The following is an 11,874-nucleotide window of genomic DNA, read 5'->3' on the forward strand; positions in this document are numbered from 1 at the left end:
GTAGTTGTTGGAAGAAACTCCTCATGAAATCACTCTTTTGGTTTTGTTTTCTGGGCTCTGACACCATCCTCACTTCTGTCACTAGAGGCAAATCACCAACAAATCCACAATGCAGTCACTCAGGGCAGAGCGGGCAATCGAGGTAGAGGATTGAGTCTCCACAGGAGGAAGGGTCCCCACAGCCAGTGTCTTCAGAGGGTAGGTTCCAGGAAGACCTGTCCCCTACCCCAGGGCCTGTCGCCCCAGGACCCTGTCAATCCCCAGACCCCAGTCCCAGAACTTTGCCCATGAGCCAGGGACGACCCAGAGGTGCTGGAAAGAGGACATGACACAGCCCGGGAAGGCTACTCCGTCCTGGGCAGGGCATGGGCAGTCTGTCCTCGCCCCTGGCTATAGCGTTTGGGGGCCATCCACGAGGAGACAGGGTTGGGACCTCAGCCAGAGCAGCCCGGCCTGGGGTCCAGACACGAATGCGACCTTCCATGCCCCGAGTCCCAGAGAGACTCAGGCTGAGCAGGGGTGCGTGCACCCTCCCTGGGGCCCTCTGGCTTCAGTCTGTGTCTGGGATCCCAGTCTCAGCTCCCCCGGGGAGAAGTCCTGGCATGGCCTGCCCCTGCCTGGGGTTTGGGGGTGGGCACACATCTGCTCTCACCAGGGACCCAGGTCCTCCCTTCCCTTCTGGGACCCTGGCGCGCTTTGAGGGAGAATTTCAGCGGGACTCCTGTAGGGATCGTTTCACAGGTTCACTCAGTGGTCCAGAGGCACACTTGGGGGAGGGGGCGGTCATTCCCGTGGAGGACACGATTGCCCTGCTCTTGCTTCTGGCCTCGGGGACCGAGGAAAGCCACCTGCGTGTTTTTAGGTCATGGCCACGTCCGGGGTGTCGAGCGCGACTCCTGGACCCAGAGTTCACCCCCAGGCTCCACTGTGGCCTTTACCAAAGCATGGTCTCCCCTGGCCTCGGGAGACTCGGGCCCGGGAGCACACTAGTCCCTGGGCCTCGGCTGCTCCGGGGAGTCCAGCTCTGGGGGGTTAGGGAGGTGGTGGGAGGATGCCGGGAAGGGGGTCCTTCCAGAAGGACCAGGGGCACGAGAACCGAGAGGGGAGGTCCACCCACTCCCACGCAGTGTCCGCTCTAGCTCCTGGCCCTCATTGCCCAGACTCAGACAGGTGACTCAAGACAGAAGCTTCGGGAGAAGAACAAGACCTTGTTCCCCACGACGTCCCTCTGGCATTCCCAGGACACGGATCCTCTTTCTGCCCGTGTTCTGGTCGCTTACTGCAAAGGCGACTTCCGGACATGGAGACGCATGGGGCCGGTCTTGTCTGCCTCTGGGCAGGCAGCCAGGTGGCAGCGGGCAGCACCCAATGCGGGGTGGGGGGTCAGGACAAGCTGGGGTCAGGGGATCCGGGAAGGACGGGGTGCCAGAGGACTTTCCAGAACTGGAGGCCTCAGAGCTCTTGGCAGAGGAGCGAGACTGGTAGGGAGTCTGCCCCCGGGGAGGCAGGAGCAAAGTGCCCTCCCTGCCATGGGGCCCCCATTGGTCTCCCCACCAAACGTGGCAGCATGTTGAAGGGGCACCTTTGGTCAGGAGAGCCAGCGATGCAGCCTCAGCCCAGAGAGACACGGGCGCTCTAGCTGCTCACTGCTGCCCCCTGGAAAGGCAGGGGCAGACGTGGCGGGGGGGGGGGGGGGGGGGCTGCCCTCCGAGGGTCTCCCAGGGCAGCGGTTTGTGCAGCAGGACCCTGCACTCCTAGAGACACCGTCTGCCCCCAGCGCGGGCCTTAGTGCACAGGGGTCCCTCCAAGGAAACCTAGGGTGTGTGGGAACCAGCAGAGATCACCCCAGAGACTTCGGGGGGTCCTGGAGGAGAGCTTGGTCTCCTCAGGGCCGCATCCCCCATCCACCCCACCACGGAAGGCGAGAGCTGGGGACTGGCTTGGGAAATCCTCAGGGGCCCACGTCTGGCCCCTGCAGCCCCAGTCCAGGTGGGGATGAGGGCTCCAGGTCAGGAGGGCTGGAGACGGCTGGGTGTGTGTGTCTGCTGTGTGCAGAGGCTAGGACCTGGGAAGTATGAGTACGGGGCAAGCGTGCCCGAGACCTCCTGGGCCCCAGGGCATGGTATCAGCGCTAGAGGGGACCGGATCTAGAGGATGGAGGACAGGGGAAAGACCTCAATGCAGGTACGGGGAGGGCAGCCTCCCATCTCTCCGGGACCAGGGATGCCCGCCCGAGAAGGAGGGGACACGGCGTTGAGGTTCCCAGTGTCAGGATGAGATTAGACAGCCTGGGAGGGTGACGAGCCCGGTGGCTCTCGGTGCAGGCAGCCAGGCTGTGACTCAGGCCCCACTTGTCCCAGGTAACCCCAGGACAGACACATCCCCCAGGGAGGGGCGGCCCTGGGCCAGGACTGCGGGTTCTAAGGGAAGCCGGAATGGGGGAGTCAGTGGGACAGAGGGGCAGACCAAGGGGATGAACGGCCGGCGTGGACTCCGGGACCTGCTCAGGGCGGGAATGCAAATTCCCCCTCATTCCTCGCGGTCCTGAGGGGAGCACCAGAACAAGAGAACCGCCCCACGGGAGGCCCGTATCCCCACAACGTCACTGCATCCTTCCACACCCGTGCAGACCTGGCCACGTCCCATTCCCTCTGGGAGCCTCTCTTTCCCCTGCAGGTAACGGGGTACAAATGCCCCACGGCCGGTTTGCCACCCTCCACTGGGTGCTGGGCTCCTGAGGACAGCTCAGTCAGGGTTTGTCGTCCTCCCTTGGCAGGGGCAGGGGTGAAGGCTCTGCTGAGGCTCTCAGACCAGACGCTCCCGCCCTCCCCGCCCCTGTTGTGAGCAAGTGCGGGCAGGGGTCTCCCCCAGCTGGTCCCGGGGAGCCTGGGCCAGGCCCTGCTCCTGCTGGCTGCTGAGGGGGACCCAGGGTGGGGCTCCCTGGGAGTCTTCCCTCCGGGGCACTGTGCCCTGGGACAGGACCTTTCTCCAGGCCCGGACGCCTGTCCTCTCACCTCCTCCCTTGCTGGGCCCTGCTACCCAGAGAGACCAGACTCTCCCCGGACCCCATCTGCCCTCGGTCACTCCTCGAGGCTTCCAGGTAGGACCTTCGTCAGAGCAGAGAAACCAAAACCTAACTTGACCCTGAGGACTTAGGGATGTGACCGCTGGCAGAGAAGTTCCTCCTACGTCAACACCCATGAGGGCGGCATGAGTAGCCCGAGTCTAGGACGGGGTGTGTCCCAGTCATGCCAGCTCAGCAGGTTCCAGGCGCTCTGATGGCTTATAAGGCGCCTGGGTCCTTGACGAGCACCCCGAGAGCACGGCATAGGCGTGTCGAGGCAGAGAAGCCGCAGACACAGAGCCAGAGGTGGTGAAGGACCGAGACATGGATGCCGGCTCAGAGGCCTTGGACAGGTAACCCCAGCCCCCTGCATCCCCTCTGCTTCTGAGCCCCTCCTCGGGGCTGCCCAAGGTTGTCCTGGAGGGGGACATGCACTCCCTCGAGGTCTCCTCCTGGACCCCTGGGGGCCCCTGCTCTTCTTTGCCTGTTCCTGCTGGCCCGTCCCAGGCCCACCGAGCCCCGTCCGCCGATGCCCAGTCTGCTTGTCCAAACGGCCTCACCCGGGCTCCTGGGGAATCGTCCCTGAAGGTCCCCATTCTGGCCTTCCTCCAATGCCCTTGGGAGTCTATGCTTCCTGCCGGGGGAACCCTCTGAGCAGAGGGCCAGGAGGTCCCTTTCAGTTTTAAGATTTTAGGCCTGCAAAGGGCTTTGGTATTTTCATCCTTAGGGAAAATCCCACGACTATTTAGGAAGTTGAGGCTCCTGGGTCCTCTTTTTGGCAGTGGTCCTGCACGGGTGTATGTGGGCCCGGCGCGCACTGAGGAGTGGGCCAAACTTGAACCAAAGGGGAAAGCCCCGGGATGTCCCTCCACACAGCGGAGTAGCTCCTCGGGGACAAGGATGGATGGCGAGGCCAGGAGATGGGATGAGAGCCTACCATGGGCAGGGGGAGAGGACCCAGCAGAGGGTCTGAGCACCCTGGGCGACTCCTGGGGGTCCCCTGACAGAGTAGCGGGAAGGCCCCCCGGGAGCTCCCAGAAGGGGTCCCAGAGGGAGCCTGGGTGGATCCAGCAAAGCCAGTGGAAGCCTGTCCTCTGTGGGTCTGGCCAGAATGTGGGATGCAGGGGAAAGGGCGAGGGATACCAGCAAACAGCAAGGAACCCATGAGAAAGAGTTGAGATGTTTAAACATTGAGTATCTTCACTGTTTTTCTTTTTTAAATTTTATTTATTTATTTGACAGAGAGATCACAAGTGGGCAGAGAGGCAGGCAGAGAGAGGGGGAAGCCGGCTCCCTGCTGAGCAGAGAGCCCGATGCGGGGCTCGATTCCATGACTTTGGGATCATGACTTGAGCTGAAGGCAGAGGCTTGACCCAATGAGCCACGCACCCACCCCCGAGTATCTTCATTTCAGTGTAAAATCTCTCTTCTATGCCAAACATCCCTCAGCAAGAGGACTCTCCATACTCCAGGGGGAGGCCACATCTTCATCCCTTCCCCCACCCTTTTGTCCACAGGCTGCACGAGGACACCTTCACCGACAACTTCCGCAACGACAACTGGCCCCCCAGGACCTACCTGTGCTACGAGGTGGAGCATCCCGCTCAGGGATCCGGGATTCCTCCGGGCCAGGACAAGGGCGTCCTGCGCAATAAGGTGACCAGTCCAGCCGGACCGCAGCTCGCACGGCCTCCCCATCCTGGGACGTTCGCCGTAGAACGTTCTGGCTGGACCTGAGCAGGTCTCACCAATGTTTCCCCTTCGGTCCCCCAGCCGCCACCCCTCAGCTTAGTGTCAGGTGGGGACTGTTTCTGCTGTGGTTTCTGGGTTGGAGCCACACGTCAGAAAGCAGTCACACTGTGCCAGGGACTGGCACCATCAACCCTTTTCACCGAATGACACTCCTTCCACTCCTGCCCCCCACTGCTGTGCCTCTGAGGAAGGGATAGGACAGGGGGAAAGGCGTCTGGACACGGGGTCAGCTTTTTCCCTGGCCCCTGCCTGGGGGCGGCTGCCTGCCGTAGAGCCCGAGACCTGCTGGCTCTCGGCGCTCCGCCAGCTCACCAGCAGGGGCCCTGGCAGGACCCCTGCCCACTGCTGGAGATCCTGCCCAAGGCACGGCTCCCCATTCCAGCATCGCCCAGGGAGCCCCCCTCGGTCCCCGCGTCCCCATCCCACTCTGCCCAGATCGTTGAGTTTGCACTGCTGAGCTGACTTGCTCCCGGTCCCGGGCGGACAATCTGTCCCTGGACAGGTTGCACCCGTCTCCACAGCTCTGCGAGCCCCGACAATGACCTTCACGCCATGCCCAGGCGCCTGTCTGCTGGGTGCCCCTTCCCCATTCCTCCCTGCACAGTGAGCCCTTCTGTGTCACCCGTGGGCTCAGCGCGGGGTGAGGGCCAGGGCAGAAGCTTGCAGGGGCGCTGGTGCCAAGGTGGGAGTGGGGTTCGGTGGCGGTGGGCGAGGACAGGGCTGGATCCCTTCCTGGAGGAAGCCTCCACTGCCAGGGCACCAGGCCAGGGAACTCGGAGCTCCCCTGGCCCCCCTTTCCCTTTCCGGGGCTCTTCTGCTGCTGTCTGCAGGGCCCCGCTAGGTGACAGTCCTGAAGCCCCTTCCCTGGGGCACAAACATAGAAAGAAACTCAGTGGTCACGCTGAAACATACTGTAACGCAATCTTTTCAAAGTCAAACTTCAGGCAAATCCCATGATAAATGAAATCTCAAGAATCCGAAGAAGGCCCAGCAGGTAGAGCGGGATGCAGAGCCCTAGCGCGCAGAGGCACATGCAGGTGCTCAGCTCGCTCACAGGCTCCCTGGGAACTTGCCCTCACTGGCCTGTCAGCCAGTGGTGGGGAGCCTGGAGCCTGGGAACACTGCAGGGAAATCCCATTCACCTCCTTCTGAGAAGGCCTCCCCCTGCATTTTGTGCCTGAGGCCAGGACCTCCCTGCCTCTCCCTGGTGCCCCCTCCCCCGTGTTCACCACCAATGACAGAAGCCTTTCCTGCCTCTTGTGTGCCCAGAGTGACCAGGACCCCAGGATCTCCCGCCACGCGGAGTCCTTCCTGCTGGAGCAGATCCAGTCCTGGAACCTGAACCCGGGACACCAGTACAGGGTCACCTGCTTTCTCTCCTGGAGCCCCTGTGCCGGCTGTGCCCAGCGTATGGCTGAGTTTCTGGGGGACAACAGCCACGTGAGCCTGAACCTCTATGCCTCCCGCATCTACAGCCGGGGAGACTATGAGAAGGGGCTGTGCACCCTGAAGAGGGCTGGGGCCAGCATCGCCATCATGACCGCCAGGGGTCAGTGTGGGCCTCCTGCAGGGCACAGGGGTGGTGGGTGGAGGGTAGGGAGAGGCCTGGTGGGGGGTGCTCTGGGGGAGGACAAGAGTAGTGTCCCTAGGGGTGGCCCCTGTGGGCTGCCTGCGGAGGGGAGGCCAGGTGCCTGGACAGCAGAGGACAGCAGGGTCGCTGAGAAGAGAGAGGTCAGCGCAGGACAGGTGTGTGCAGAAGGGCAGGGAGAATGGTGGGTGGGCATGCCAGGGAGACTGGGGTTGCAGGAAGAAGGGAGGCCAGGCTGGCTGAGGTTCCAGCCTGAAGAAAGAGTCCCAGGGAGCCCGGGGGGCCCCAGAGGAGAAAGAGCAGGGGTGCAGCTAGGAGGGGCACAGGCTGTCCCCGAGAGTCCTCCCCGGAGCCGGGCTCACGTCCCTCCCCCGCCCCTCGGCAGAGTTTGAGCACTGCTGGGACACCTTCGTGCTCCACCAGGGAGGAAGCTTCCAGCCCTGGCCGGGTCTGGACGAGGAGAGTCAGAAATTCTCTGAGACCCTGCAGGGCATTCTCCAGGTGAGGTGCCTCCCTCCCTCCCTCCCTGCCACCTCCCCTGCCCTCCTCCCTCCTCTCCACTGCCTGGCCTTTCCCTGCCCCTCTCACAGCCTCCCCTGGGTTACCTGCTCCCTCCTGGGGGCCGTGCCACCCCTCCCGCCCCCTTGGAGAGATTCCTCTGCTCCCTCACCTCCTGCGGCCCCCTCCCTTCCCCTCTCTGGGGCTGCCAGACCCCTTCTCTGTTGCCCCCGCCCACCTGTCCCACTGCCAGCCTGTGCCATGCAAGTCCCCCTTCTCCTCCCTCAGCAGGAAGCCTGAAGGATGGACTTCGGTCTCGCCAAAGACCACGCACGCACGCACGGGAGGCCTCTGTGAGCAGCAGAATAAAGCACTTCCTCCCAAGCCATGCAGACCCGCTCTCCACCGCCTTCTCCAGATTGATCCCCGGAAACCAGCAAGAGGCCATGAGCCCAGAAGAAGTTGTCTTGAATGAAAAAATCTGAGTGCATTTACTTGTCCTGGAAAATCTACCTTAGGTTCAAATATACGTGATTAAGATCACACACATCGCTGTCAGAAGAGTTTTCCACATTTAGAGAAGTGACGGATTGATTTCAAATGCAGAGAAATGGACGGCAACGTCAAGGATCTTCTACCAAAGGTTTTCCCTGGAAATGTGTCCCGAGTCCGGAGAGCCGCGGGCAGACACCTCTCCCTCCGTGGGGGCCCTTCAGCGGGATCACACCAACTCCCTCTGTTGGGAGAAGAATCAGCTAAGCCTGACTTGCTGGGGGAGGAGCGTTCTAGAAATCAGAAACCTCCCCCCTGCCAACCAATCCTATTATCAGGGGCACTGAGTGGAAATGACAGCTGTGCTGCAAGAGACTAGAAAGAAAGAATCTAAATACCGGGGAGGAACCCGCACACCTGAGGTTTGGGGCGGTGGGAGGTTCTCCAGTCCTCACCCCTGGGCTGCCTTGGGGAGGAAGCCAGAGGGAGGGGCCTCCCTGCTCAGCAGCTGAGCTCTGCCCCTTCCTGACACAGGGCACCTGGGGCAGAGTCCCCTGTTGGGGCCCACACAGGACACACAGCAGGGCAGGACCCCCACAGGCCGGGGGTCTCCCTCCCGTTGCTCTCCGAGGCGTCCACACTCCCTGAGGGGAGGCCTGGCAGCTGGTGCACGAGGCCTTCCTGAGGCCCAGGGCAAGTCCACAGTCCATCCTCACAGGCCTGCGTCCCTGTCAGGGCCCAAAGGGTGTCCTGCCTCCCAGGGTGACTGGAAGGGGCTGGGGAGAGCCCTGACTCAGGTGGAGACAAGGGAGGGATGGAGAGGAACGGAGAGAGGGCCGTGGCGCCCCGAGGGAGGAAGGGGCTCAATCAGGGAGGGCTGCACCCCACAGGGAAGGAGCTGGTGGAGCAAAGGACCCAGAGAGACGGTAGAATGGAGAGGAGAGGGACCCAGGGGAGGACAGGACAGAAGGAGCCTAAGGACAGGGCGCTGGGGGAGAGGGGCTGACTGCCAGGGAGAGCTGCCCCCAGCTGTGGACTTCGGAGGCAGGAGTTGGGGAGCTCAGGCTGCTGTGAGCACCTGCCCCTGGCCTTGACCCCCAGCTCCCCTCCCAGCGCCTGTCTTCTCCTGCGGGACATCTGGGGCCCCAGTGGCAGCCGCCCCCAGACAGCAGCTCCTCTAGCCAGCGTGGCTCAGACCCGGGGCGGGAGAGAGAGGGAATAGGCCGGACAACTTCGGAACCTGTGCGTCCTCCAGCGGACAAGAGCTGTGGCCGTTCCTGGAGGGTGGCAGATGGGAGACCCCAGAAACACGGTTCCCACCGGGGGTTCCTCTGGAGACCCTTTTGTGCTGCAGAGGGAACAAGATGGGCCTCCAGGCCTGTCACCTAGAGCAGATGCAGACTGATCAGGACTGGGTGGGGCTGTGTGATTGGTCCAGGGCTCAGGGCAAGGCGTGACACGGTTGTCCCCCGCACACAAGATGATGCTGGTGCAGAACAGAGGGCACGTCTCTGCTCCTGGGGACCCTCGGGCCACAAATCCTCCCCCGCCCGTCCTGCCCCTTCTGGCTCCCAGCTTGAGCAGCCTGGCACGGAGGAGGCCGTGTGCGCGGGCAGCGCGGGCCTCCCCAGAGTGGAGAGTGGTGAGGACAGGATTTTATGCAGTTTGACCAGCCGTAGCCGAGCCTCAGATGCCCTGTTCGAAAGCATAAAGGGGCTCCTTCTGGAAGAGGAAGTTAGATAGGCTCCTGCAGGAAACAATTACTTTTCGGAAAGGAAGCCCACGACCCTTTATATTCGCAGACAGAACTTTCCCAAGGACCTAAACCACTACCCTGTCAAACACTAAGCCCACCATTAACACGCTTTCTTATCGTTTACTTAAACCAAGCGTTAAATAGGACCCCACGGGAGCACCCAGTGGCCATGTGCAGACATGAGAAAGAGACCCGAGACAGCCAACCTAGGACCCCCCTGTTCCCCCTTTCTTGCCCACGGTAAGGTTCTGGAAAACCAGTCACCCCTGACTTCCAGCTCAGACTCAGGAGGGGCCAACAGTCAGGGAGGAAGACGGGCACAGGCCTGGGAGCGGGGTCGGCCTCTGTCCCACGGGGGTCTGCTGCCCTGCACTGGAGCCCAGACTGTGTCCACACCTGCTGGCCCCCTTCTGCCCCCGGCCTGTCATGCTCGCTGCCCCAAGTCTGAAACCTGTCATAAAAGGAATGCTCACTCTTCAAATACTGAGAGGACAGCATCGATATTCAAAAGGACACACGATGTTCTACGCGGGGAGGAGCCCCGGTTCACTGGATCCCACCAGTCCCCCACGAGCACATGTAGGTCGGTCCCAGGATGCCGTGTTCTCAAGGAAGCCGCGGCGCTGAGAGTCAGCGGTGCTCGGGCATTGTGGGCAGATGGCCAGAGGAAATCCCCAGGAACTGGATGCCGAAGCTTCGGTCCACTTGGACAGACGTCCCTGTGACATGCTGCTTGGAGCCCCTCTCCCACTGGAGGCTGAGAGAGGCCCCTGGGGACCCCCCACCCCGCCCCGGGCCCTGATGCATCTGGGGCTCCTGGTAGGGGAGGAAAAGGACCCCCTCTCCGCCTGGGAGCAGATCAGGCCCAAACCAGGTCCTGGCCTCTCTTCTGGAACAAAATCCCTGTGACACTGAGCTCACATCACCGTGGAGGAAGGGCCCACCTTCCACTGTGGGATCAGCAGAGTCACCCCGTTAGACAGTCCTATGTTGGCCACCTAAGCTGCCCCCTAACGGAGAAGGGGTTTGTGTTGGGACCCGCGGGGTCAGAGGCCATGGGCAGGGAGGAAGCCCAGTGGCCATGTGGACAGAGGATCAGTGACCTGAGGCGGGGGCCCTGGGGACAGGCATCACGCAAAGGGGACCTGAGGAAGGCAGGAGGCAGTGTCTGGGTCTCAGGGGTGACCGTGTCCCCAACTCCAACAGAGAAAAGCGTGAGATGTGCCCTCATGGACCAGCCGAATTCAGGGCTGGGCAGCCCGGGGGCCACCAGCAAAGGCCACCGAAGTTCCCAGGCTGGTCCCACTGGTTGGAGACACAGAGAGAGAGGAAAAAGCACCACCCTCCACCCCAGAAAGCCCTCTGCACCTTCCTTTGGCCTGCCCACCCCCCACCTTCAGCAGCCACATGCCCCTAGAAGACTTTATCTTTCTCGGGCAGGGCACGAGTGTCACAAGATGTTACGATGTCACACTATGTTACCAGCCATGCAACTGGCCAGTGGTGGCCGTGTGGCTTCCCAAGGACGTCCTCGATAGCCAGGCACCAGGCGGGGACAGGCCAAGACACGCCCGATGGGCAGGGAGAAAAGTGCAGCTGGCGGGGCTCTTCCCAACCCCATACCTGTCCTCCCGGCATGTGTAACACAGACGTGCTGGCGGCGTACGATGGGAGTGGACAATGAGGAAGGGTGCCCTGTCCTGAGTCATCCCCTCGGCTGGGGGGCCAAGTCTAGACTACAGGATCCAGTCATGGATAGAGGGGGGTCTGTGGGATGGAGAAGTGGGGCCCCGGGTCCTCCCTGTCTGCCTCAGACTGGGATCTCCTTGAGGGCAGGACGCTGCCTGGCCCGGCCTTGCATCCCTGGTTCCCCCCCGGCTGGGTCCATGAGGCGGGGCTCCTGGGTGCTGTTCAGTGGCTGGGGGACACAGGGAAGGACTGACCCAGACTTGCCTTCCCTGTGGGCGGGAATCTGCCATGTGGAAATCGGGCACAAATGCGTGGAGAACATTCTGGTGTAGCTGTGAGCACACCGGGGCTGCCGGGTCCCATGGGCCATTTCCGGGAGTCCTGGTTCCGAATGGGCCCTGAAGGCCTACGTCCCTAACTTGAGCACAGACACCCCTGCCTGAGAACGTTGCAGCCCAGACCCCACCACAGGTCATCCCCGCAGATGACAGGGGCTGGGACCCAGCGAGGGGAGTGGTGCGGTGAGGTGGGGCTTTCGGGGGTCAGAGGCTTGGCAGGGGTGCTGGGGAGTGCCCAGCCAGCCCCCAGAGGGAGGATTCTGGCCTGTGGTGAGTGTGGAGGCAGGGTCCTGGGGTAGGTGACACTGGAGAGAATTACAGAGTCCCTGTGGGGGCGAGGAGGCAGACAGGGGGTTTGTGTGGCAGGGCGGCTTCTGCTCCCTGCAGGGAAGGTACTTGTCTCCTCTCCCACCACAGAGCTCACAGGATGCCGGGAGGACTCAGGGACCCTAGGGAGACCCTCGAGCCCTGGCCTGGCCTGCCCCCAGGTGCAGGAAGGGTCCAGGGATGGGACGCCCTGGCCCATCCCCCCGCTCCTTCCCATTTGTCCCCTCAGTGGCCCTTCCTCCCTTTGGGGGACATGCTCTTTTCTGTAGGTTTTCCTTCTCCCCCAGGCTCCTGCTGCCTCTTTCTAGTCCCCGTGCTCACTTCAGCTGAGCTCTGCCGTCCCTGGTCAGTCACTTGTTCCTGGGTCCCT

General features: G+C 62.5%; 2 protein-coding genes across 2 annotated transcripts; both read left to right on the plus strand.

Annotated features, from left to right (window-relative positions):
• The first annotated feature begins 3,388 nt into the window (after window positions 1–3,388).
• On the plus strand, window positions 3,389–4,828 carry LOC116863376 (DNA dC->dU-editing enzyme APOBEC-3G-like). Its single transcript, XM_032850835.1, has 2 exons — window positions 3,389–3,417; window positions 4,582–4,828. Exons 1-2 carry the CDS (start codon window positions 3,389–3,391, stop codon window positions 4,799–4,801), a joined length of 249 nt encoding a protein of 82 aa, XP_032706726.1. The 3' UTR covers window positions 4,802–4,828.
• A 526-nt stretch (window positions 4,829–5,354) lies between these two features.
• Window positions 5,355–7,387, plus strand: LOC116863377 (DNA dC->dU-editing enzyme APOBEC-3-like). The gene is given in 4 exon segments (XM_032850836.1): window positions 5,355–5,391; window positions 5,973–6,365; window positions 6,790–6,903; window positions 6,906–7,387. Coding segments are annotated over 4 exon segments (1,026 nt in total).
• The last annotated feature ends 4,487 nt before the right edge of the window (window positions 7,388–11,874 follow it).

The sequence above is a fragment of the Lontra canadensis genome, unplaced genomic scaffold (genome assembly GCF_010015895.1).
Source record: "Lontra canadensis isolate GAN:19392208 unplaced genomic scaffold, GSC_riverotter_1.0 scaffold997, whole genome shotgun sequence".
Classification (NCBI taxonomy): domain Eukaryota; kingdom Metazoa; phylum Chordata; class Mammalia; order Carnivora; family Mustelidae; genus Lontra; species Lontra canadensis.

Coding starts and splice junctions, on each gene's coding strand:
- LOC116863376 (XM_032850835.1), top strand. CDS start 3,389: ATGGATGCCGGCTCAGAGGCCTTGGACAG. Junction 3,418..4,581: donor GGCTCAGAGGCCTTGGACAG/GTAACCCCAGCC, acceptor TTTTGTCCACAG/GCTGCACGAGGACACCTTCA.